This window comes from Malus domestica, chromosome 08 (assembly GCF_042453785.1).
Source record: "Malus domestica chromosome 08, GDT2T_hap1".
In the NCBI taxonomy this organism is placed as follows: Eukaryota; Viridiplantae; Streptophyta; class Magnoliopsida; order Rosales; family Rosaceae; genus Malus; species Malus domestica.
The window spans coordinates 285,454-312,500 of NC_091668.1; the positions used below are offsets into that span (position 1 = coordinate 285,454).

Consider the following 27,047-nt stretch of genomic DNA (forward strand, 5'->3'; position numbering starts at 1 on the left):
TGCACTGTGATTGGCCTCCTGGTTGGAGAGAAACTCTTCTGGGTCCTTGACGGTATAACCTTGACCAGTGCTAGTAGTTTCGGGATTGGTCAAGTATGGTACAAACAAATTGTTTGAACAATGATTTACATGCAACTTTGTAAAAACTGAGTGTTAACCCATGTTTTGTCAAAAATGAAAAAAAATATTCAGGAATTATTTTTTGTGAGCATTAAGGAATATTTTATAAGGCATTTGAAAGCCAATTTCCGATTTATTGAGCAACAAATATTTAGAAGACTATTTAAGTCGAAAGGTAAAAAAATAAGTGAAAAATATAGTAGTTAGGCCAAAAACATTATTAAAATAGGGTTCCACCCCCAAGAATATTAATGGAAACTATTACTTTAATTTTCAAACTTCACGGTGAGGCGAAGGTGAAAATAAATAGATTGAACAACAAGCTATGTACGAATTTGTAAAAACCGACTAAAAACAGTGAGTGTTAACCCACGTTTTTTTTGTCAAAAACGCAATTTTTTTATTTTCGCGAAATATTTTCCTTGAGCATTAAGGAAAATTTTATAAGGCATTTGGAAGCGATTTGCGATTTATTGAGCAACAAATGTATATTTAGTAGACTATTTAAGTTGAAAACTTAATAAATTAGTGAAAAATATAGTAGTGAGGCCCAAAACATTGTTGAATGGGTTCTGCCCTCAACAATATTAACGGAAAGTATTACCTTAATTTTCAAACTTCACGGTGAGTTGAAGGTGAGAATAAATAGTTTGAACGATGATTTATATACAAGTTTGTAAAAGCCAACTAAAAATCATAAGTGTTAACCCACGTTTTTTTTGTCAAAAATGCAAATTTTTTATTTTTGTGAAATATTTTCCGTGAGCATTAAGGAAAACTTTATAATGCATTTTGAAGCAGTTTTATGATTTTTTTTTTAGCAATAAATGTCTATTTAGTAGAATATTTAACAGCGAAAGCTAAAAAAATAAGTGAAAAATGTAGTTGTGAGGCCCAAAACATTGTTAAAATCGGGTTCCACCCTCAAGAATATCAACGGAACATCTTTCCTTAATTTTCAAAACCTCATGGTGAGGCGAAGGTGAAAAGAAATATAGATTGGACGATGATTTATGTACGAATTTGCAAAACGGACTAAAAATGTGAGTAACCAACGTTTTTTTGTCAAAAATGCAAATTTTTTTATTTTCGCGAAATTTTTTCGCTGAGCATAATGGAAAACTTTGTAAGGAATGTGGAAGTGGATTTACAATGTATTGAACAATAAATGTATATTTAGTAGAATATTTAAGCCGAAAAATAAATATAAAAAAGTGAAAAATATAGTAGTAGACCCAAAAATAGGGTTTTACCCTCAAGAATCTCAACGAAAAGTCTTACGTTAATTTTCAAAACTTCACAGTGAGGCAAAGGTGAAAATAAATAGATTGAACGGTGATTTAAATACGACTGGACGAGGATCGGTAGTGTGGTACCGATCTTTCCCAATTCCAATTTATTTATGGGAAGTGTTATTGATACTCCAAAAATCTCATTCTACACTCCTCACAAGTGTATTTTTCTTTTCTAATATAGAAAGTTTGGAGTGTAAAATGAGATTTTTGGAGTGCTAATAACAATTCCCTTATTTATTTATTTTTTGCTTTTTTTTCCCTTCAATTTTTTCTTCGTACATTACTTTATTTGAGTAACCACTATTAAATTCAAATATCTTTAAATTTAGGTTTTAAATCGTTGATTACAAGTGTTTAAATATGTATTATAATAGATTTTGCACGGAAAAATATATTTTGAAGAATATGAGTTTGATAGTTTGTTGTTATGGTAAGAGAAATAAAACAAACATAAGCGAAAAACATAAAGAAAAAACTAATAAGAAAAATTGAAAATGGGGGTTCGGTATGAAGCTAGCAATTCGTACTTGGAACTGTTGCTAATAAGCTAGCGACAATTTCTGAAAATAATCGGTAGTAAACTACCGATCGTATCCTTTTCTATTTCATTTATTTATTTATTTATTTATTTTTTCATTCAATTTTCTTTTCTTCCTACATTACTTTATGTAGATTCAAATACCTTTTGATTTCGTTTTATATCCCCATTTTCCGTGCACCAGCTCACCTCATTTTGTATGTCCCGAGTGGCCTTAGTTTGCACGACAGATCCAGCCCCATTTTGTGTGCGACGGATCCATTCTCTTTTTGTGTGCCAAAAGCCCGCTCGTATTTTCAATGAGCAGGGCCCGCCTCCCTTTCCGTTCGCCTAGGTTCGCCTCATTCTGCTTCGTAGAGTCCTCATCGTTTTGCATGTGTCAAGCCTGCCGAATACCCACGTTTTTTTTGTTAAAACTTCACAAAAAATTATTTCGTGAAATATTTTCCATGAGCATTAAAGATAACTTTATAAGACATTTGGAAGTTCTTTTACGGTTTAATGAGCAATAAAAGTATATTTAGTATAATATTTAAGTCGAAAACTAAGCAAATAAGTGAACAATATAATAGTGAAGCCCCATACATTGTCAAAATGGGGTTCCACTCTCAAGAATATTAACATACAGTCTTACTTTAATTTTCAAAACTTCACGGTGCATCAAAGGTGAAAATAAATAGTTTAAACGACAATTTATGTACAAATTTGCACAAATCGACTAAAAACCGTGAGTGTTAACTCACATTTTTTTGTGAGAAATGATTTTTTTTTTTTTTGCGAACTACGTCCCATGAACTTTAGGGAAAACTTTATAAGATATTTGGACATGGTTTTACGGTTTATTAAGCAATAAATGTATATTTAGTATAATATTTAAACCCAAAAAGTAAGCAAATAAGTGAAAATAATAGTAGTGAGGCCCAAATGGGATTCCTCCCTCAAGAATATTGACAGAAAATCTTACTTTAATTTTCAAAACTTCACAGTGAGGCGAAGGTGAAAATAAATAGTTTGAATGATAATTTATGTACGAACTTGTAAGAACCGACTAAATACCGTGACCCACGTTTTTTGCGAAAAATGTAAATTTTTATTTATACAAAATATTTTGTGTGAGCATTAAGAAAAACTTTATAAGGCATTTGGAAGTGGATTTAGGATTTATTGAGCAATAAATGTACATTTAGTAGACTATTTGAGCAGAAAACTAAAAAAATAAGTCAAAAATATAGCTATGAGGCCCAAAACATTGTTAAAATGGGGTTCCACCCTCAAGGATATCAATAGAATGTAACCTTAATTTTCAAAACTTTATGGTGAGGCAAAGGTGAAAATAAGTAGATTGAATAATGAATTCTATACGAATTTGCAAAACCAATTAAAAACCGTGAGTGTTAACATGTTTTTTACCTCAAAAATGCAAATTTTTTATTTTCAAGACATATTTCCATGAGCATTAAGGAAAAATTTATAAGGCGTTTGGAAGCAGATTTACAATTTATTGAGCAACAAATGTATATTCAGTAGACTATTTAAGCCGAAACTAAAAAACTACGTTAAAAAAATATGGTTGTGAGCCCCAAAACATTGTTAAAATGGGGTCCACCCTTAAGAATATCAACATAATGTCTTAACTTAATTTTCAAAACTTTACGGTGAGATGAAGGTGAAAATAAATAGATTGAATAATGATTTATAAACAAATTCGCAAAACCGACTAATCTTCTATCAATAATTCTATTTCGCGACTTGGAAAATTCAAAAAAAAAATAAAAAAATAAAAAATAAAAAATAAAGCTTTTTGAAGTCAAATAAATTAAAAGATCGCTTCGAATGGGCTTAAAATGTTTCCCTTAATTCGCATGCAAAAGATCTCGCAAAACTAAAAAAATTGATTTTTACAAAAAATTGTGAGCAATAAGTCGCTAACGGTTTTGCCAATTTCTAAAAAGACTTTGAATAATTCAATTTAATTTTCTCCGCCCACCCTAAGCTTGTAAAAAATTAGTTAAGACCTTTCAAAGACAATACGGATGCCAGAACCACTCTAGGACCATGCTAGGATTTTCCTATCTATTATTCTATTTTGTGATTTAGAAAATTCATCAAAACTATTTCCAGGGGTCAATGAAATCTCCCAATGGATAACGTTCTAGAAAACAGCACCAAATAAGACTTTGTAATGATTTTTGTAAAAGTTGAAAAAACCGAATCAAAATTGTGAAAACGTATTTTGGTCATACAAGCAAGAACATATAAATACTAGAAATCTCCGTCGGGTATGGAAGAAGTAGAATGCAACTCTCCAAAAAAAAAAATAATGCGAAAAATATAGCAGCATTCACCCTAACTAAAAACTCAAAACAAAAAAACTAAACGTAGTGGCGACTGAAAGAATGAATAAAATGAAGACTAAAATGTCCGTTACAAAAGACGAGTTTCAGCCAATATAATTGGAATTCGATCCACATTCTAAACTAGACCACCTAAGTTTAGTCACCTTTCATTGTGGAGAAAATTCATCTGGCGGTTCATCAACCGGAGGCGACAATGATCCAAAATCAAGGGCAGGGTAGACACCAGGTGGCCTTTCTCGAGGTTTAATTGACAGCAATTGGCTAGAGTCACCAACAACATCTGCCCATCCGTAATGCGGCTCAGCCCTTCATCAAAGATTGAAAAATCAAAATTAGTTTTACAGTAAGAGCAATAACAGAAGATATAATCTAAATTATATATATTTGATTCCCTAGAATCCTTTTGACTGCTTCAATATACTAAATGCAGACAGAACCAACTCCAGCGCGGAAGTGTGTGTGGAGAGAGAGTTGGAGACAGAGAGAGAGACAGAGAGAGGGAGAAACTATTACTCGTAATAGGTCTCCTCGTCCACAACAATATCCCAGCTTTCCCCAGTCGTGCTTTTCCCATATTTGTGCACCTTACTGCAACGAGAAAGCAAGTTAACTTGTCAAAGAAAAACCAAAACAATAGATGACAATGCAGTTCAGCAAGCTTATCCCTTTTCCGTACCCATTTCCAAAGTGCTCTTCTCCCCATGTCCTTGACCAACCTAGACATTAGAGAACAAAAAGAGAGTTGCATCAGATTACATTATTGAAAAGTTAAATGAACATGAAGATCTGAATAATTGGAACAGATTCAAGACTATATATATGTTTGACACGTGGTATAGTAAAAGGAAACAATTAAGGGCAAACAAATTTTGTGTTGATCATAGTTCAAGGTCCTTGCACATACGTTCACCGCTTGGAGATACATGCCATGTCTCCCCTTGTCGCGAACCTATTCCAGCAAAGAACTTCTCTTCCCACTTGTCTCCCCATTTGGTTCCAAGTTCAGTCTCAGCCCATTTATCAGTCCTGAAAATTATAGCGTCCAGCATATATCAATGACTAGATATTTTTTAGCTGCCTGTATTGTGCTTCATATTTTTCATTGTAAATGGTCAAATGATGATACCGGATGACAAACGAATTTCCGAATTTAAGAGGAAGGAGGAACAATGAAGGGTTTTTTGTTTTAAATGAACAGATGAAGAATTAAATCAAGTCAGTTAGAGAAGATAATTAGAAGAAAAAAACCATTTGAGAACAGATCCCCTTCCATCATAATGCTCTCCCCACTTCTCCCACCAGGACTGCTCATTAAGTCTTCCATATTTGTGTGCTCCTTTCTCGGTCCAGCCTTTAGCATCATATTTCTCCCACCTGCATCCAAATTATTAAGTAAAATCGTCCATATGTTTTATCTAATTCATCAATCCTTCAATGCATTATAATGTGACTGAAAAATGAATTAGCAGCAAACCGTACTTTAGCTTACCATTTCTCATACCATCCAGCATTTTCAGTGCCTGATTTTGCTTGTTTCTGTGCACTTCTCTCAATTCTTGCTACATTACTGTGCTTTCAAAGTTGCAACAGTGATTTATATTGGGAGAATGAAACAAGAGGAGGTCAAGAAATATAAATTTAAAAAATTTCTAAAACTACCGCTCGCTTAGTAAGTTAAAAGTAATTCTCTAAAACTTAAATGAAATAAAGGTAAAATAAAGACCTCCATTCATCTTGATGAAGAACTTCTTGCCAAGTTTCCCACCACGAATCCCCTTCAGCATTTCTACCAGATTTCTCCACACCTATGAAAAGATAACAGATGGGAATTATGCATGCCTATATGTACCCATGCCCATGATATAGTACTGAAATTAGCTGAAAGACGAGTTGCTGTAAACGTACACAGGACAGAAGAGTGTCTTCAGGAAAAAAAAAAAAAAAAAAAAAAAAAAAAACAGATATTGATTAATTAATCACGTCTGTAGTGAATGATTGTCGTTCAATGCCCTTAGATATTTGTGCTAGTTTTCACAGCAGTGGGAAGGGTTGAGTTCAAAAATTTCCAGAAACAAGGATGATACTGGACCTACAAAGACAGTGCCTACAAATTTACTTATTAGATGACCATAAATGTTTTATATTGAAGCAAAAACTTTTTTCCCGTCTAGAAAAATGAATGTATTGCTTTGTTTATGTCAAACTACTCTGAAGTTTGTGGTTTATTCAGGACAATGAAGAACCTAAGATATCTCATTCATTGAAATTTTGTAGTGATGGACATGGTTAATGAGAGTTAGCAGTTGAAGATGAAGACAAGGAAGAAGTATACCTAGCTCTTTGTATCCGGTCCAGTCACTTTTCTCCCACCACTGTCAATGAGATCAATAAATCCAATTAAATGCATCCACCTGGGATGATTCTCAATGGGGTTATAAAGACAAAGTCAATGCAGCAAGGGACTTGGAATATGAATATGACACTAGTTTACAGGTAGCAGGATGTCCAAGTCCCCCTCTACTTTTTTAGGGCTTTTGAGAATGAAATAAAGGCGCCTTGATAATACAATCTTAGAATTCAGTGATAACTATTACTGTAAACAAAATGACGGAGATGCCTAATAAAGTGAAGGATAGTCAAGAAGGTTTGTCAAGTCATACATGGCAGAGCTAACAAAGTTAAAAAAGCAAAATAATTATGATAAATTATGATATTATACAGTTTCTTTCCATTGTGAAGAAGCGTCGTGGGAGGTACCACCCATCCTTGTCCACCTACATCTGTAGCCATTGTTGCCAAGGTCCTCGCCACTTTCGCGATACCAAGTGCTGCCATCTTCATTGGTACCAGACTCGTTTACATTTTCGTTTAACAAGCTGATGCCCCACTCCTTCTCATTGGCAATGCCAGTATCTATAAAACATATCAAACACCACAATAATCACAACAAGAACAATGATCAATCAAATATCATAGTAATTATCTACCGAAACCATCCATGAAGCACAATGATGGTATATTAGCAAGTGGTGAATGATTGATTGATTGAATTACCTCTTTTCGGAGGACTGTCACGAGATTGTGGACCGGAGTTTCTTGGGGTACAGCGAGGGTAGTGTTTCTCTTGTTTGGACAGGAAGCGAGATCTGCAGCAATATACAGTAGAGTAGAGTGAATTAATTATAAACACCAAAAGCCAAAAACAATACTAGAACAAACAGAACGGAATTGAAGTAAATTCCCTCATAAATTGAAAATTGAAATTTGAAAATTGAAAATGTAACGTACTGAGCAGGAGAAGAAGAGGAAGACGAAGCGAAGAAGGGTAATGCGGCGGAGGCTTGGACTCCAGCAGCTCTGTGAGCCCTTTTCTTGGAATCGAAGCGCCGGTCGTCCGCCTTGTCGACGGTCTTTCCGGAGAGAATCGGAACAACGGGGTCGGAGCAGCAGCAAGTGATTAGAGTGACTGCGGGTGGGTCGGCCCTGGGAAGGGAGAGTCTCCTCCTGCGCTTCCTGAGATCCCGCATGCGGCCGGCATTAGCATCGGTAGAAGGATGGGGATGGGGATATGGATGGAAAGCGAGGCCGAGGCGGGTGAGCTTGAAATCAGGAGGAGAAGCGAAGCCTCTGGAAGTGGCCACCATTGCGTTTACAAAAAAGCCATCCCAATGAATCCCAAGCGGAGGAAACGTGGACTGAGACTGAGAGGGTTGGGAGGGAGTCCTCACTGTAGGAGTTGGATTGGGAGACTGACTAAGTAGTCTCTCTCCCTGAGTTTGGGTTTGGGTTTGGGTTTGGGTTTTGGGTTTGGTTTTGGTTTTTTGGTTTTTTGGTTTTGAATTTGGGGGAAGTTAATTAATTAATGAGGTTGGAGAAGTAATTTGGTTAGTGGTTCAATTTATAAAGAAAGAAATAAGGGAGAAGGTTAGGGGGGAGGGAGGGAGGGCAATGAGAGCAACGCAGAGCGACATTTGAAAATTGACTGATTGAATGAGGTGGGCTGTGGCCACTGGCCAGAAGAAGATGAACAACTAAGGAGGGAAGGAAGGATGGAGGGACTCGGGAGGCCTCGCATCCTCTTGTCTTTTGTAAATCAACCTCTCCACCTTTTTCAATTTCTCCTCCTCCTCCTGCTGGATGTGACAGAAATAGAGACGGTGGAGGGAAATGGTAATCATGTGGTTGGTTTGTTACGAGAAATTGAGGGATAGACTCAGAAATTGGAGAAATTAGCAAAGTTGAGATTAGGGCGACTAAAATTTGGCCTCATGGTTATCTGTAAATAAAAAAATAAAAAATTGAATTAATTATAAAAAGGGCCGATCATTTTGTTCATAGATATCCATCATTTAAAGAGACGTGGCAAGATTCTAGAAGGGGTAACAGTCACCTTAAGCTAAGGGTGAGCAAAACAGAAGAGTCGAGTGAGTCAGATGGGTTGGTGGCTGCAAGTGCAAACAATCGGCCGTGCCCTCCGCCTCCAATCCCGCGATTTTATCTTACCACCGTTACACGTGAGCAGACTTGACCCCACTTCCATTCTTTCTTCTGTTTTGTGTTTCTCCCCACCATGGCTCTCTCTACCGCTGACACGTGCTCTCTTCCACAAGTCTTGACTCTTACTCTAGCCAAAATTCATATGACAAATTAAGTAAGTAGCCACTAGTTTCAAAGTGAATCCATTCATATTCACATACATGCATTTTAATGAAACGGAAAAAACTTGCATGCACTAATTTTTTTACATTTGCAACATCATGCATCGTTTACATGACTTTGAATGCCCAACACGCGTCACATTGGTGAATTCAAATCTCCTCCTTTTGATGAAGTTTGTTACTACTTTCCAACCAATTCAACTAAAATCAAGGAATTAGTAACTTACTACTAAGGTTTAGTAGTATTACTCTTCACTTGTAAAGTGAGAGATCTTAGATTTGATTCTCACCAATAACGAATTCGAACCAATTATTATGGTTAGTCCATTGTGAGATTTTGTCGACTCTCCTCTTAATGTAGATATGTGCGATTATGAGTTAGTTTATCCTAAATAATGTATTTCAAGAACAGGATAATTTCTCTCATTCGCCCACACCTGTTTCAAAAAACAAAACTCTATTGATTTGAATTTGCGCTAAATTCAAACAGATGAATGCCGAATACTTTATCCACTTTCAAACCCCAAAAAAATAACAGTGCTCACATCATTGAACTATTTTCTATCCACATTATATTTTCGCCGTCTACTATTATACTCGCTTAATAAAACCCCGTTCCGGCCACGTCGTACGGAATCCCCAATCCTCACCACACAACACTCGGGCGACCGACCCTCTTCAAGCCCGCCAGTCACAACATTCAAACTCACACTCTCCTCCAAAATCGATCCATTATCATCCCCATCTCGCTTTTCCTTCCCCCGCTCTCTTTCTCCTCCTCCTCCTCCTCTTGCCCTTCCTCCACCAAAACTCCCACCGTGCTCACCCTGATCATCCACCTCTGTTTTCAACCTCGCCAATCCAAAATCTCCAATCTTGGCATTGGGAATCCGAGTCCAGCAACACACTGCTAGGCTTCACATCACCGTGAATCACCGGTGAGTCACAAACATGGTGCAAATACTCGAGCCCAAGAGCCACATCAAGCACAACACTGAACATTTTCTTCCAATCCAGCAATGCTTCTTGGAGGCTTCTATTGGGCATGAGCTTGTAGACCAACCGCAGCTTCCAGCCGTGGCGGTCGGTGGAGAAGCCGAGAGAGAAGAAATAGAAGACAGAGAGGCACGAGGCAAGAGAAATGGGACTAGAAGAGAGAGACGGTGGGGGAGAGAAATGGGGTAGGGGTCTAAAAGTCTTTTTCTAAAAAAGATTTTCACTAATATTTTTGTTAAAATATAGGTAGAAAATAAGACAACTACCCCTTCCAATAGGCAGAGGGCTTCAGATTCTGAATTCCACAAACCCTTATCAGGTTGCTTGACACGCGTCTAACCAATTGGCTCCACCACGTGTCAGTACTTGGCAGCATGATGACATGGCCGGAGCACCTGTTGACCACCAGCTTCTCATGTAGAAATGCTTGTGGATAAACGATCTTGCATTTGACAGAAATGAGGATAAGGTATCTTACGTGTAAAGTAGGAGGTGGCACGAGAGAGAGAGTCATGGTGTAATGATGGCCATGTGTCTGGCTGATAGAACATGTGGGACCACTTGGATGTCTCCTGTGCTGTTGCAGGACGAGGAAACCAAGCACATTTCTTTTGGCGTGTCTGGAATCTGGATTGGATAAGGTTAACCTCGTCACTTGATCACGAAAGTTGAGGAGGCAACAAATCCATCTTTGTCAACAACTACCACCTCATAAACCAAAACAAAAATCCACCTTCAAGAGTCTTCGATTTTATTACGTATTCTTGTGTTTGCGTCTCTCACATTGCATGAATCGTCAAGCAATGAGAGAGCTGATGTACAAAGATTGGTTGAGCAGCACAAATGTAAGTTTTGAAATTCCAGTGTTGTACATATCCTTCACATCCTTCAAGCGAGAGATGATAAGATCAAAATTGGTAACAGTCGCAGGTGTTAAAAAACCCATTATTCAAGTAATCATTCAAATAACTAAAGGGGGGAGGGAGGGAAACACAATGAGCTTATTTGACAAACACGAAATCTAAGAAAGATGAATTGTACTCAACACATGAATGAATGTCAAACGAAATCAGAACAACACACACCAAGTAGACCAATCACAACAACAGGGACCAGTTTCTCAAACCTTATTTCTTGGAGAGAAATGGCTTCACTGATTCTACAACTACCTGTTTTTCATGGAAAAGAAAGAATGTCGCTTTTATTAGACATAGTTTAACTGGTTAGCGTGCACACTTCTTTCAAAACACAGACAATACATGCCTGTGTGACGATGACGCATTTGATGCATGTATGCGAATTGCAGATGAAGCATGTTACAAATGCATATGAAACTGGCATCATTTAACAAAACTTATACTAAAATTCATGCTTCTACTGGAAGAAAAAAATGAAAGATTTGAAACAAATAGATCTTGGTGTCCCTAGTGGTTCTTACCCTCCCATCATAGGATAATGATGCAAAGATCCAAGGCTCACGAGAGCTCCATGCAAGACCTATAGTTTCAATTAAAATTAATTTAGTTTAAGATAAAAAAAAAATTAAAAAAAAAATCAATTATATGCCTCACGAGTTGCCTTAGTTACCATAAATACTATCTTCATAGTCACTGTAAGAGTTGAGCAATGGATCAATCCGCCTAGTAGGCGAGTCAACCAGGCTGACAAGACATGATAAGAACCAACAACAACAACAAAGCCTTTTCCCACTAAGTGGGGTCGGCTATATGAATCCTAGAACGCCATTGCGCTCGGTTTTGTGTCATGTCATCCGTTAGATCCAAGTACTCTAAGTCTTTTCTTAGAGTCTCTTCCAAAGTTTTCCTAGGTCTTCCTCTACCCCTTCGGCCCTGAACCTCTGTCCCGTAGTCACATCTTCGAACCGGAGTGTCAGTCGGCCTTCTTTGCACATGTCCAAATCACCGGAGCCGATTTTCTCTCATCTTTCCTACAATTTCGGCTACTCCTACTTTACCTCGGATATCCTCATTCCCAATCTTATCCTTTCTCGTGTGCCCACACATCCCACGAAGCATCCTCATCTCCGCTACACCCATTTTGTGTACGTGTTGATGCTTCACCGCCCAACATTCTGTGCCATACAACATCGCTGGCCTTATTGCCATCCTATAAAATTTTCCCTTGAGCTTCAGTGGCCTACGACGGTCACACAACACGCCGGATGCGCTCTTACACTTCATCCATCCAGCTCGTATTCTATGGTTGAGATTTCCATCTAATTCTCCGTTCTCTTGCAAGATAGATCCTAGGTAGCGAAAACGGTCGCTTTTTGTGATCTTCGCTAGATTGCTCCGGTCATTAGTGTGGATAAGTATATAAATGGATAGAGATAGGAAAGCAAACACAAGATGTACGTGGTTCACCCAGATTGGCTACGTCCACGGAATAGAAGAGTTCTCATTAATTGTGAAGGGTTTACACAAGTACATAGGTTCAAGCTCTCCTTTAGTGAGTACAAGTGAATGATTTAGTACAAATGACATTAGGAAATATTGTGGGAGAATGATCTCGTAATCACGAAACTTCTAAGTATCGGAGTGTGGTGTCGTCTTGACTTGCCTTATCTGTCTCATAGGTAGATGTGGCATCTTCTCTGGAAGTACTTTTCCTCCATCCAGGGGTGGTATCTTTAACTGGTGGAGATGCACAAGGTAATGTATCAATTTCACTTGAAGCTTACTTGTAGTTTCAGGCTTGGTCAAGCGCGATACAAACCATGTAGTAGGAGTCCCCCAAGTCGCCGAGCTAGGGGGTCTGCTGAAAGAGGTGACAGACAAGGTAAGCAATCAGAGCTCCGACTGATTGTTCACCTTCTCCCCATCTTGCAACAGCATGAAGGATAAAGAGAAGAAAAATGAGAAGAGATGATATGAGATACTTTTGCTTTTGAAGAAGTAACTTTCCACAGGCTTATTCTTGAACTGAGCTGGAGGGTTTTCTGGTTTCCTCCAGAGTATAAGGCCGACTGAAGAATTTGAGGGTCAAAACAAGTCCATCAAATCTAGAGTACGTTCCACCCTGCTGATATGGGATACTTTTGCTTTTGACAGAGTAATGGATGTATCGGCACGTGTGCTGTTACGCTTGTCTCCACATGCTTCCTTGTATCCTTCGCACTTGCCCTATCTGTTCCTCAAGCAGATGCGGAATCTTCCTTGGAAACATAAGATGTTGAAGATGAGTACTCGAGAGCAATGCCAGGTAAGTAATCAGGTAAGGGGTTCCAGGCAGTCAGTTCCTGGCTGGAAGCTTGATTCCAAGTGCTGACTGATTGCTCTCTTTCTCCTTGTCTTGCAGGTAAAAACAAGGCCAAAGGAAAAGATAGGGAAAAAGCATGATATGGGATACTCTTGCTTTTAACCCTGATGATATGAGATATTCTTGCTCTAGTATAGCTTGTTTGCAGAGGTATTATCGGGGGGAAAGAAAGCTGAATATTTCGAAAGGCTTCGTTGGGAGTGCCCTCTCAGATATGATGAAGGGTTGAGCATTTTTGCAGGTCTGCCTGTCCGTTGGGGATGGAGGTTGACATATATAGGCGTCTCCCTAACAACAAGTAGTAATGCTATTCCTTTACCCTACTTGGTCATAGCACGGTAGTGGGAGCTGTCAGTTTCACATGTTTTAACTCTGTCAGAGCACTTTGAAAAAGTGGTCTGTGGTATCTGGCTCTCGAGATTCGGAGAACGATGCCTCTTCGATTTTTGAGAAAGCAATCATGCTGGGGGTCTGGCTCTCGAGATTCGGAGAGCAGTGTCTCTTCGATTTTTGAGTAAGTAATCATGTTGGGAGTCTGGCTCTCGAGATTCGGAGGGCGGTGCCTCTTCGATTTTGGAGCAAGCAATCTTGTTGGGAGTGTTGTCTCGAATTTGAGTAAAGGTTGGGCATGTTTGCTAGTCTACCTTGCCACGAAGCACAAAGGTTGACACATAGGGACTTTCCAATTATCCAGCAATGGTACTGTTCCTTTACCCTCTCTTCGATTTTGAGAAAGTAGTCATGTTGGGAGTCTGGCTCTCGAGATTCGGAGGACGGTGCCTCTTCGATTTTGGAGCAAGCAATCTTGTTGGGAGTGTTTTCTCGAATGTGAGTAAAGGTTGGGCATGTTTGCTAGTCTACCTTGCCACGAAGCACAGAGGTTGACACACAGGGACTTTCCAATTATCCAGCAGTGGTACTGTTCCTTTACCCTTGTGGGTAATATTATGGTAGCTAGACCTTCAAAATTTATGTGTCTAAACTTTGTTAGTGCTGTTTCTTTGCTATTCTTTTACCTTTCTTGGTCAGAGCGATGTAGTGGGAGCTGCAAGCTTCACGTGCTCAACTTTGGCAGAGAACTTTGACAAAGTTATCTGTGGTACCCATGAGCTATTGTTGCGTGTGGGAAGTGGGTAATTGAACAGTAAGATTCATGTGCTTTCTACTTCACTAGAAATCTTCGACAGAATGCCCATAATTTCTGCAAAGCTGAGTGTGCGTGTGACAGGTGCTGACAAGGCTAGAAAAGTAGGTGCCTCTTCGATTTCTGAGATCGGCCCTCGTGGTCTCTGAGCAGCCCAGCTTTTGAGAAAGCGAGCGCCTCTTCGATTGATTCGGAGAACGATGCCTCATCGATTTTTGAGAAAACAATCATGCTGGGGGTTTGGCTCTCGAAGATTCGGGGAGCAGTGTCTCTTCGATTTTTGAGAAAGTAATCATGTTGGGAGTCTGGCTCTCGAGATTCGGAAGGCGGTGCCTCTTCGATTTTGGAGCAAGCAATCTTGTTGGGAGTGTTTTCTCGAATGTGAGTAAAGGTTGGGCATGTTTGCTAGTCTACCTTGCCACGAAGCACAGAGGTTGACACACAGGGACTTTCCAATTATCCAGCAGTGGTACTGTTCCTTTACCCTTGTGGGTAATAATATGGTAGCTAGACCTTCAAAATTTATGGGTCTAAACTTTGTTAGTGCTGTTTCTTTGCTATTCTTTTACCCTTCTTGGTCAGAGCGATGTAGTGGGAGCTGCAAGCTTCACGTGCTCAACTTTGGCAGAGAACTTTGGCAAAGTTATCTGTGGTACCCATGAGCTATTGTTGCGTGTGGGAAGTGGGTGATTGAACAGTAAGATTCATGTGTTTTCTACTTCCCTAGAAGTCTTCGACAGAATGCCCATAATTTCCGCAAAGCTGAGTGTGCGTGTGACAGGTGCTGACAAGGCTGGAAAAATAGGTGCCTCTTCGATTTCTGAGATCGGCCCTCGTGGTCTCTGGGGAGCCCAGCTTTTGAGAAAGCGAGCGCCTTTTCGATTTCTGAGATCGGCCTTCGTGGTCTTTGAGCAGCCCAACTTTTGAGAAAGCAAAAGCCTCTTCGATTTCTGAGATCAACCCTCGTGATCTCTAAGCAGCTCAGCTTTTGAGAAAGCAAACGCCTCTTCGATTTCTGAGCAGGCGCCTCTTCGATTTCTGAAGCTCCGTCGAGTGCAGATTTTTATAGGGGCTAGCATTAAGTTCTAAAGCACACTTGAATCTCCACCAGTAGAAGCTTCATTCTTGCACTTCTAAGATCTTGATTTGTCCGACCTCTTCTCTCTTCAACACCTTTGAAAATGTCTGGCCCCTCCGACCGTCGTTTTGACTTGAACCTTGTTGTAGAGGCAGCCCCGCCTTCTCCAGACAACATATGGCGCCCATCCTTCGTCTCCCCTACTGGTCCTCTTACCGTTGGGGATTCCGTGATGAAGAATGATATGACCGCTGCGGTGGTGGCCAGGAACCTTCTCACTCCCAAAGATAACAGACTACTTTCCAAACGGTCTGATGAGTTAGCTGTTAAGGATTCGCTGGCTCTTAGTGTTCAGTGTGCAGGTTCTATGTCTAATATGGCCCAACGCCTATTTGCTCGAACCCGCCAAGTTGAATCATTGGCGGCTGAAGTGATGAGTCTCAAACAGGAGATTAGAGGGCTCAAGCATGAGAATAAACAGTTGCACCGGCTCGCACATGACTATGCTACAAACATGAAGAGGAAGCTTGACCAGATGAAGGAAACTGATGGTCAGGTTTTACTTGATCATCAGAGATTTGTGGGTTTGTTCCAAAGACATTTATTGCCTTCGTCTTCTGGGGCTGTACCGCGTAATGAAGCTCCAAATGATCAACCTCTGATGCCTCCTCCTTCTAGGGTTCTGTCCAGTACTGAGGCTCCAAATGATCCCCCTCCGGTGCCTTCTCTTTCTGGGGCTCTACCGACTGCTGAGACTTCTCCTAAGCAACCTTTGTGAAGGCTCCCTCTTGTGTGTTTATTTTGACTCATGTATATGTACATATTTGTAGCTTATCGGGGATATCAATAAATAAGCTTTCCTTCATTTCAACGTATTGTGTTAAATACACCAAAGCCTTCTTCGCTAAGTTCTTTGAATTTTCTTTTGTTGAAGCTTGTATGTTGAAGCTTTCTGAGTGGAGCATGTAGGTTGGGGTAGTGTTCCCTTAATTTCCCGAGTGAGGAAAACTTCTCGGTTGGAGACTTGGAAAATCCAAGTCACTGAGTGGGATCGGCTATATGAATCTTAGAACGCCATTGTGCTCGATCCTGTGTCATGTCCTTCGTTAGATCCAAGTACTCTAAGTCTTTTCTTAGAGTCTCTTCCAAAGTTTTCCTAGGTCTTCCTCTACCCCTTCGGCCCTGAACCTCTGTCCCATAGTCGCATCTTCTAATTGGAGCGTCAGTAGGCCTTCTTTGCACATGTCCAAACCACCGTAACCGATTTTCTCTCATCTTTCCTTCAATTTCGGCTACTCCTACTTTACCCCGGATATCCTCATTCCTAATCTTATCCTTTCTCGTGTGCCCACACATCCAACGAAGCATCCTCATCTCCGCTACACCCATTTTGTGTACGTGTTGATGTTTCACCGCCCAACATTCTGTGCCATACAGCATCGCCGGCCTTATTGCCGTCCTATAAAATTTTCCCTTGAGCTTCAGTGGCATACGGCGGTCACACAACACGCCGGATGCACTCTTCCACTTCATCCATCCAGCTTGTATTCTATGGTTGAGATCTCCATCTAATTCTCCGTTCTTTTGCAAGATAGATCCTAGGTAACGAAAACGGTCGCTCTTTGGCATTTCTTGATCTCCGATCCTCACCCCTAACTCGTTTTGGCCTCCATTTGCACTGAACTTGCACTCCATATATTCTGTCTTTGATCGGCTTAGGCGAAGACCTTTAGATTCCAACACTTCTCTCCAAAGGTTAAGCTTTGCATTTACCCCTTCCTGAGTTTCATCTATCAACACTATATCGTCTGCGAAAAGCATACACCAAGGAATATCATCTTGAATATGTCCTGTTAACTCATCCATTACCAACGCAAAAAGGTAAGGACTTAAGGATGAGCCTTGATGTAATCCTACAGTTATGGGAAAGCTTTCGGTCTGTCCTTCATGAGTTCTTACGGCAGTCTTTGCTCCTTCATACATATCCTTTATAGCTTGGATATATGCTACTCGTACTCCTTTCTTCTCTAAAATCCTCCAAAGAATGTCTCTTGGGACCCTATCATACGCTTTTTCCAAATCTATAAAGACCATGTGTAAATCCTTTTTCCCATCTCTATATCTTTCCATCAATCTTCGTAAGAGATAGATTGCCTCCATGGTTGAGCGCCCTGGCATGAACCCGAATTGGTTGTCCGAAACCCGTGTCTCTTGCCTCAATCTATGCTCAATGACTCTCTCCCAGAGCTTCATTGTATGACTCATTAGCTTAATACCCCTATAGTTCATGCAATTTTGTACGTCGCCCTTATTCTTGTAGATAGGCACCAAAGTGCTCGTTCGCCACTCATTTGGCATCTTCTTCGTTTTCAAAATCCTATTGAAAAGGTCAGTGAGTCATGTTATACCTGTCTCTCCCAAAAGTTTCCACACTTCGATTGGTATATCGTCTGGGCCTATTGCTTTTTTATGCTTCATCTTCTTCAAAGCTACAATCACTTCTTCCTTCCGAATTCGACGATAAAAAGAGTAGTTTCTACACTCTTCTGAGTTACTCAACTCCCCTAAAGAAGCACTCATTTCATGTCCTTCATTGAAAAGATTATGAAAATAACCTCTCCATCTGTCTTTAACCGCGTTCTCTGTAGCAAGAACCTTTCCATCCTTATCCTTGATGCACCTCACTTGGTTTAGGTCCCTTGTCTTCTTTTCCCTTGCTCTAGATAGTTTATAGATATCCAACTCTCCTTCTTTGGTATCTAGTCGTTTATACATATCGTCGTAAGCCGCTAACTTAGCTTCTCTGACAGCTTTCTTCGCCTCTTGCTTCGCTTTTCTATACCTTTCACCATTTTCATCGGTCCTCTCCTTGTATAAGGCTTTACAACATTCCTTCTTAGCCTTCACCTTCGTTTGTACCTCCTCATTCCACCACCAAGATTCCTTTTGGTGTGGGGCAAAGCCCTTGGACTCTCCTAATACCTCTTTTGCTACTTTTCGGATACAACTAGCCATGGAATCCCACATTTGGCTAGCTTCCCCCTCTCTATCCCACACACATTGTGTGATTACCTTCTCTTTGAAAATGGCTTGTTTTTCTTCTTTTAGATTCCACCATCTAGTCCTTGGGCACTTCCAAGTCTTGTTCTTTTGTCTTACTCTTTTGATATGTACATCCATCACCAACAAGCGATGTTGATTAGCCACGCTCTCTCCTGGTATAACTTTGCAATCCTTACAAGTTATACGATCCCCTTTCCTCATTAGAAGAAAATCTATTTGTGTTTTTGACGACCCACTCTTGTAGGTGATCACATGTTCTTCTCTCTTCTTAAAGAAGGTGTTGGCTAAGAAGAGATCATATGCCATTGCAAAATCCAAGATAGCTTCCCCATCCTCGTTTCTCTCCCCAAAACCATGGCCACCATGAAAACCTCCATAGTTGCCTGTCTCCCTGCCCACGTGTCCATTTAAATCTCCTCCTATAAATAACTTCTCCGTTTGAGCAATTCCTTGCACCAAGTCTCCAAGATCTTCCCAAAATTTCTCCTTCGAACTCGTATCCAACCCTACTTGAGGTGCGTACGCACTAATCACATTGATAAGTTCTTGTCCTATTACAATCTTGATTGCCATGATTCTATCTCCTACCCTCTTGACATCTACAACATCTTGTACCAAGGTCTTGTCCACGATGATGCCAACACCGTTTCTCTTTCTATTTGTGCCCGAATACCAAAGTTTAAACCCTGAGTTTTCTAGATCCTTTGCCTTACTACCAACCCACTTAGTTTCTTGTAGGCACATAATATTTATCCTTCTCCTCACCATAACTTCCACTACTTCCATAGATTTTCCCGTTAAGGTTCCTATATTCCACGTTCCTAAACGCATTTTGCTCTCTTGAACTCTACCCTTCTGTCCTAGCTTCTTCACCCTCCCCCGTCTAATAGGATCAAAGTACTTCTTTTGTGTGTCCCGGGTAAAGTTGATAGGAGCATATGCTCCCAAACAACTTTGAGTGGAGTCGTTCGAAAAGAAGTTTCTATGGCCCCCTTGCTCATTTAACACTGCATCCGGGTGCCGATGGAGATACAGCGACCCTTGCTCACTTATCACTGTGCTCAGGCCACACAGCGCGCCACTTACGGGTGACGCCCTAGCTTTAGCGCGATTTTGTTCTGGATTCATTTTCATAAGGATTCGACGTGATCATGGAGTGCCGGCTGTCGACTACCTGACGCCCTCCCCCTCCTCCTTTATCCGGGCTTGGGACCGGCCATGTAAGACATAGGCGGAGTTAAGACATGATAAGAACCACATCAGTAAAATCAAAGAGTGTAATTAGTCAACGCAAAAGAATCTATGGAGTGTCAGGGCAAGTACACTACCGTTCAGACTCATCATTGTTATATGGAGAAGCAAACCACAGGTTGACAGCTGAGTCTGTACCGGAACTCTGCAATAGAATACTTTTATCAGAAAGTGTTCAATGTACTAAAACATGTAAGCATTGTGCGTGCGTGCGTGTGTGTGTGTGTGTGTGTGTGTGTGTGTGTGTGTGTGTGAGAGAGAGAGAGAGAGAGAGAGAGAACAAACCAAAATCAGCCCATCGTACTCAGGGTTATACCGGGCAGCCCATGTCCTGAAAATATTTCAAGAGGTAACGATCAGACAATTAAAGTTAGCAATTATTGGCACTTCTTTGATACAGTATGAACATCCCAAAAATTCTGAACACAAAAGGTCATCAGGCAATACCATGGCTGAAGAGACCGAAATGCAACAGTACAGAAAATATTTACCAGTGTGTGTGTCCTGGAAGCTCCTGGATAGGCACTTTTGGCTTCCTAAGATCCCATACATGTATACCAGATTCATCTTCTGCAGTTATCTGTAAAAGTGTTTAACAATTTGTGCTATAGTAACAGAAACAAATGATCGTGATAACTGCCATGTTGAGAAATGATAAAGAAAAAGAAAAAGAAAAAATCATTATATAATTTGGAAGACATAAGTACACCCTATCAATTAATCATTATATATTTTGGAAGACATAAGTAGACCCTGTCATTCATTTTTTCTGTGAAATGCTCTAATGTATTTTGAAGGTAGACAGATTTCTTGTGAGATGAGAATACTGTTACTCGATTTTTATGCAACACAATAGACTAATCCTTGTCTCTGTGTCAGTGCATGAGTCGAGCATGCAAGTTATGTGAACATCTTGCAAGTTCTCAAATTCAGAATTGACTCGAGAGAATAATTGAAGAGAACGAATTGAATTAAATATAGACAGCGAATGAAACAAGCACACTCAGAGGAATAGAAAACTACATTCTTACAAGCACGTGTTTCTTGTTGGGGTTATAATCAACATTGCGAACGTGAGCATGCTCAATAGAATTTGTCTTCCTGCATATAAACGGTAACTATTATTGATCAAGAAAGGATATTGATGACAAAAACCTCAAACAAGTAACAGTCCCTAAAATAGCTCTGTTCATTCTTCGTTGATAATAAATATAATCTGCAGAATGACAAGCCAGTCCCTATAGTAGTACAGCAGTACCACAGTAGCCATCCCTAGGCAGCCCTTCATGTGAACTATCAAAACTGAATAGATGCTTCACATGAGGATTTGACTAATTAAGTTTGAAAATCCATGTTGGCCCTGTTTAACAAATAAAAACAATGCAAGTGTTAATACGTACTTCATTGTTCGTAGATCCCAAAAATGAATGGATGATTCACATGTTGCTGCAACAGCATTGATATCATGTGGATCCCATGCACCACCAGACAAGTAGTGCATCACACCAGCTGACTCCTGTGATTGTACCTGGACTCGGAAAACAAACCTAAATAAGAATCACTCTGGAATTGAAAGTGATATACCATTGACTTCTAAGCCTTTTAAGATCTTGAAAGGCCAATAAGTTTTATTATGGTAACAAGATTGAATACAAAACATACGTGAGAGAGTGAGAGGAAAATTTCGTTGTCTTTTCCTTCCTACCTTGCTCACAACAATAACATTTTATTCTTCTTCGGTTCATGCATAAGTAAGTTTTGGTTTTTATCCACGTCATTATTTCAATTACATGTCAGCATATTCAATTTTATAATTAAAAATTATTTAACCATTTCCAAATATATCTATTTTTAATTTGTACCCATTTTTTTAAATTTGCAACCATTTTTTAATTTGCAGCCAATTTTTTTAGTTTTAATTTATACCCATATATTTAATTTCTTTTACTGCCCATATTTTGAAATTTTTATGTGTACCCACTCTTCTAAAAATCCAAGTCCAGGCGCTAGGCGGCTGACCACCATCCCAATTAATCCCTAGGCGTATGAAAATTAAAAAAGGGCGGCTAACCTTGCCTAGGCGCCCGCTAGGCACCCAACTAGATCGTGACTCTTACCAAAAAATAGATAACTTTCATTTTGCATTTTATTTTTTCAATAAATTATCATAGACTTGTTGAATACTTGAATGAACACACATTTCATTTTGCATTTTATTTTTTCAATAAATTATCAGACTTGTTGAATACTTGGATGAACACTCCTTATATGCTTCCATGTTTTCAATATGTTGTAATACCTTATAATCTATGTTGTTCTATTTTGCAATTTATGTATCTCAATATAATTATGTATTTTTTTTAAGTATAAGCAAATATTTATTTATATGGTATATAATAAATTTAATTAAAATTTAAAAAACTGCCTAGGCGCTAGGCCCTTGACCTCCGCTCGACTAGCGTCTTTTAGAACCTTGTGTACACCCATCATTGTTTTAATCTTTTATTTGTACCCATAATTTTAAACCTTTTATTTGTACCCTTAATTTATTTATAATGCACCCATTCATGTATTTAAGAGGGAAACTTTGGATGCGGTTCTGATTGACTAAAATCTTAGATTGAAACTTTATTAATTTGAATACTTTGATTGAAGAAAAAAATGTTAAATTTCAATATCATGTAAGAAATTTGATAACAAAGTTATTAAATCATTCCTAAAATCATGCAACGATTAATATCAAATAGGGATATTTAATTTTTTTTCTCAAATTAGAATTGTGAGAAAACTGATCAAATTTCTTATTTTGAATATTTTTATTTTTAAATATTGGTCCATTTTAAATAATGAAAACGATGAAAGGTGTAGAATAGTGAAGAAGGAGGTAAGAGAAGCGAAGCTAGCGGCTTTTGACAATATGTATAAGCAACTAGATACCAAAGAAGGAGAGTTGGATATCTATAAACTAGCTAGAGCAAGGGAAAAGAAGACAAGAGACTTAAACCAAGTGAGGTGCATCAAGGATGAGAACGCAAAGGTTCTTGCTAAAGAGAACGCGGTCTAAGATAGACGGAAAGGTTATTTGCATAATCTTTTCAATGAAGGACATGAAGGAGTACTTCTTTGGGGGAGTTGAGTAACTCAAAAGAGTGTAGAAACTACTCATTCTACCATCGCATTAAGAAGGAAGAAGTGGTTGTAGCTTTGAAAAAGATGAAGCATAAAAAAGCAATAGGCCCAGATGATATACCGATCGAAGTGTGGAAAGTCTTGGGAGAGACGGGTATAGCATGGCTCACAAACCTTTTTAATAAGATTTTGAAAACGAAGAAGATGTCAAATGAGTGGCGAAAGAGCACTTTGGTGCCTATCTACAGGAATAAGGTGGGGAAGTACAAAATTGCATGAACTATAGGGGTATTAAGTTAATGAGTCATACAATCAAGTTTTGGGATAGAGTAATTGAGCATAGACTGAGGCAAGAGACACGGGTCTCAGACAATCAATTCAGGTTCATGTCAGACGCTCAACCATGGAGGCAATCTATCTCTTACGAAGATCGATGGAAAAATATAGAGGTATGAAAAAAGGATTTGCACATGGTCTTTATAGATTTGGAAAAAGCATATGATAAGGTCTCAAGAGACATTCTTTGGAGGATTTTAGAGAAGATAGGAGTACGAATAGCATATATCCAAGCTATAAAGGATATGTATGATGGAGCAAGGACTGCCGTAAGAATTCATGCAGGACAAACCGAAGGCTTTTCCATAACTGTAGGGTTACATGAAGGCTCATCTTTAAGTCCTTACCTTTTTGCATTGGTAATTGATGAGTTAATGTGACATATTCAAGATGATATTCCTTAGTGTATGCTTTTCGCAAACGATATAGTGTTGATAAATGAAACTTAGGAATGAGTAAATGCGAAGCTTAACATTTGGAGATAAGTGTTGGAATCTAAAGGTCTTCGCCTAAGTTAGTCAAAGACAAAGTATATGGAGTGCAAGTTCAGTGCAAATGGAGGTTCAGAAGAGTTAGGGGTGAGGATTAGAGATCAGGAAGTACCAAAGAGCGACCGCTTTCACTACCTAGGATCTATCTTGCAAAAGAACGGAGAGTTGGATGTAGACCTCAACCATAGAATACAAGCTGAATGGATGAAGTGAAAAAGTGCATCATGTGTGTTGTGCGACCGTTGTATGCCACTAAAACTCAAGGGAAATTTTTTTAGGATGGCAATAAGGCCAGCAATGTTTTATGGCACGGAATGTTGGACGGTGAAGCATCAACACGTACATACAATGAGTGTAGCGGAGATGAAAATGCTTCGTTGGATGTGTGGGCACACGAGAAAGGCTAAGGAATGAGGATATTCGAGGTAAAGTAGGAATAGCCGAGACTGAAGGAAAGATGAGAGAAAATCGGTTAAGGTGGTTTGGACATGTGAAACGAATGTTTACAGACGCTCCGGTTTGAAGATGCGATTACGAGACAGAAGTTCAGAGTCGAAAGGGTAGAGAAAGAACTAGGAAGATTTGGAAAGAGACTCTAAGAAAAGGCTTAGAGTACTTGAATCTAACGGAAGACGTGGCACAGAACCAAGCGCAATGGCGATATAGCCGAGCCCACTTAATGAGATAAGGCTTTATTGTTGTTGTTGTTGGTCCATTTTAAATAATAATAAAAAATATTATAAAATATGGTATATAAATAAAATAAAATAAAAGTGAATAGATTACATTAAGAAAATGGGTACATTTACATTTTACGTATATATAACAAAGTGGTACATTTTTAATGAAAAATGGGTACACTATAAATAATTTAGAAGTACAAATAAAAGATTAAAAAAATATGGGTACAAATAAAAGTTTAAAAATACAGGCACAAAAATATATGGGTACAAACTAAAACTAAAAAAATGGTTGCAAATTAAATTTAGGTACATATTGAAAATGCATTTGTCACAAAATCTAAACTACATATTAGTACAACCCTCCTTGTCAACCTAAAGAGGGTGAAAAGACTATTTAGTCTTCTATCACAGCAAAAAAGTTAAAGATAGTAACGTAAATTCACAAAACGAAATTTTGTTGTTTTTTGTTTAAACCTATAAATGATTTTAACATCTCTAATTTAAAAAAATAAATAAAAAATTAAAACATATTAATAGAACCCTTTTTGTCAACCAAAATAGGGTGAAAAAACTATTTAGTCTTCTATCACAATAAAAAAAATTAAGGACAATACTGTAAATTCACAAAACGAAATTTTGCTGTTTTTTTGTTTAAGCCACACCTACAAGTGATTTTAATGTCTCTAATTTTTTAAAAATTCAAAAAATAAAAAATAACCTCTCTCCCCACCTCCCCACTCCCACGTTCTCTCTCTCCCACTCTCTTCATCTCTCCTTTAATTTTAAAAACAAAATATAAAAAACTACGTTCTCTCTCTCCCACTCTCTTCATCTCTCCTTTAATTTTAAAAACAAAATATAAAAAACTTTCACACACATATACTAGTATAATTATATCAAATGTAAAGTTTCTAACACTAAAGGGATCTATTTGGAAGTGGCTAAATAATTTTTAATTATAAAATTGAAGTATGCTAACATGTAAATATTATATTATTGAAATAATTATATGCATAAAAACCAAAGGACATTGATCAAAAATTGAAAAGGAATAAGGTTTCAATCAATGAAATTAAAAAAATGAGGGATGAGAACCTAAATATACCATTTTTCATAAATAAAAAAAAATGTACCACTTTGTTCTATGTAAAACCAACCAATTTTTTTTTAACTATACTATATCCATATTTTATAATAAAATGTACCCTAACGTACCCAAATTTAAAAATTAAAAAAAAATTATTTTGTAATAAATAAAGAATTTGATCTAATTTCACATAATTCAAATTTGAGGAAAAAATTAAAAATCCCTATTTGGTACTAAACTTTGCATGATTTTAGGAGGGAATTGTTAATTTTCGTTATTAAAATTATTTATTAATACTGAAATTTAATATTTTGTCCTTCAATCAAAGTATTCAAATAAATAACGTTTTAGTCTAAGATTTTGGTCAACTGGAACCAAAGTTTCCCATTTTAAATTTTGAAAAGAGACAGAATCTGGTTACTTATCCATAAACATGTATCACATATGCGGATGATTGACGAGAAATTTCTAAAGGAAATTCATCATAAAATTACCTGAGCCGCTTTTTTGGATAAATCTAAGCTCCACAAGGACAAATTTTCTTCATCAATGCTGATCAACTTATCATGCCTTCCCGATGGCCACCAAAGAATGCTGTTCAATGTATATTCACATTGCATAAGAGAGTCAAAAATAACATGGAAAGAATCAATGAGTCCAACATATAATACAAAGTTCATACCAAACCACATCTCAAAACAAATAACACGAAACAAACTCGAGTTATATTCCACAAGAAATTTATTGCAAAGTAACACCTGTTACAAGAACACCAAATACTCCTCCACAAACTTACATGATCCAAGAACATTAGATGAGCATCTTCGTTCTAAGACCATTTTCAACCCTGGGCTAAAAGCCAAATTACCCCCCAAACACTCTCCAACCCATGCTAAAATTTTAGGCTAAATGCCAAATGCTATTTCTGGGCCAAATACCCCCCAGCTTTCCCCCTGGGCTAAATGCGAAATGTTTATCGGAATTTAAATTTTTTTAGATTAAAATGTTCATAAAATTAATTTACAATAATCTACATATTTTTTTTTTTTTTAAATTGATTTAAGAAAAAAATTTAGGCTAATTTCATTCTTTAATAATTCCGGGCTAAAAATTTAAGGTAGAAGGGTTGGAGCAGAAAAGATGTTTCTGGGCTAAAAGCTAAATTTTCTGGGCTAAAAAATTTGGGTTTTAGCCCAAGGGTTGGAGATGGTCTAAGCATAACATAATAAATTTAACTACTAAAGTAATAATTTATATTTCTAGAGATGCATACATCTTTCTATTTCATTCCAAAAAAGACAACAACAGAAAAGAAAAAATGGTTGGGAGGATGAAAGATGACTTCGAAATTAATAAAACACAATTGGGCAACTAAATGATGCCGAGAGAAAGAGCAGGCTTAACATACTGACCACTTGATCTTGCCAAATTGTGAGTCGAGGGAGGTAATTCTTTCCAACTGAGGGGAATTCAATTCACCGTATAACTCGGGGATCTGCCATATTGCTGCTCCGTATGACTCGCCTTCAAGCACATTGAACT

The 27,047-nt window shown here is 38.3% G+C and overlaps 2 protein-coding genes across 14 annotated transcripts in view; both read right to left on the reverse strand.

Moving 5' to 3' along the window:
• Positions 1 to 1,901: 1,901 nt before the first annotated feature.
• LOC103420882 (protein EARLY STARVATION 1, chloroplastic) lies at positions 1,902 to 8,415 on the reverse strand. Of its 2 annotated transcripts, XM_029106525.2 has the most exons (12): positions 7,599 to 8,415; positions 7,365 to 7,456; positions 7,030 to 7,223; positions 6,643 to 6,682; positions 6,034 to 6,115; positions 5,800 to 5,877; positions 5,559 to 5,684; positions 5,215 to 5,336; positions 4,987 to 5,026; positions 4,824 to 4,898; positions 4,454 to 4,616; positions 1,902 to 2,338 (listed from the first exon to the last, which is right to left on the reverse strand). In XM_029106525.2, exons 1-11 carry the CDS (start codon positions 7,952 to 7,954, stop codon positions 4,457 to 4,459), a joined length of 1,365 nt encoding a protein of 454 aa, XP_028962358.1. In that variant the 5' UTR covers positions 7,955 to 8,415; the 3' UTR covers positions 1,902 to 2,338; positions 4,454 to 4,456. The 2 variants fall into 2 exon arrangements, with proteins under 2 accessions (XP_028962358.1, XP_028962357.1); XM_029106524.2 differs by lacking the exon at positions 1,902 to 2,338 and having other exon boundaries at positions 4,336 to 4,616.
• A 31-nt stretch (positions 8,416 to 8,446) lies between these two features.
• Positions 8,447 to 27,047, reverse strand: part of LOC103428608 (WD repeat-containing protein DWA2) — a 19,485-nt gene continuing 884 nt past the window's right edge. The window contains exons 4-15 of one of the 12 annotated variants that reach the window (XR_011583768.1): positions 26,918 to 27,029; positions 26,000 to 26,099; positions 21,180 to 21,307; positions 20,811 to 20,880; positions 20,271 to 20,359; positions 20,065 to 20,110; positions 19,857 to 19,924; positions 11,552 to 11,625; positions 11,403 to 11,461; positions 11,091 to 11,133; positions 10,443 to 10,850; positions 9,409 to 10,359 (exon numbers count right to left, since the gene is read on the reverse strand). Coding sequence is in view for 7 of the 12 variants with exons in the window: in XM_070826965.1 (XP_070683066.1) it covers positions 8,740 to 8,934; positions 11,403 to 11,461; positions 11,552 to 11,625; positions 19,857 to 19,924; positions 20,065 to 20,110; positions 20,271 to 20,359; positions 20,811 to 20,880; positions 21,180 to 21,307; positions 26,000 to 26,099; positions 26,918 to 27,029 (941 nt within the window). In the remaining 5 variants the exon portion in view is untranslated. Of the gene's footprint in view, positions 8,587 to 8,700; positions 8,935 to 9,408; positions 10,851 to 10,878; positions 11,134 to 11,402; positions 11,462 to 11,551; positions 11,626 to 19,856; positions 19,925 to 20,064; positions 20,111 to 20,270; positions 20,360 to 20,810; positions 20,881 to 21,179; positions 21,308 to 25,999; positions 26,100 to 26,917; positions 27,030 to 27,047 lie in introns of those variants that run through there. The other 11 variants (XR_011583769.1, XM_070826965.1, XM_070826966.1 and 8 more) reach the window with 11 other exon arrangements.

Coding starts and splice junctions, on each gene's coding strand:
- LOC103420882 (XM_029106525.2), bottom strand. CDS start 7,954: ATGGTGGCCACTTCCAGAGGCTTCGCTTCTCCTCCTGATTTCAAGCTC. Junction 6,683..7,029: donor CTTCACAATGGAAAGAAACT/GTATAATATCAT, acceptor TCTCATTGACAG/TGGTGGGAGAAAAGTGACTG. Junction 6,116..6,642: donor GACCGGATACAAAGAGCTAG/GTATACTTCTTC, acceptor ATCTTTTCATAG/GTGTGGAGAAATCTGGTAGA.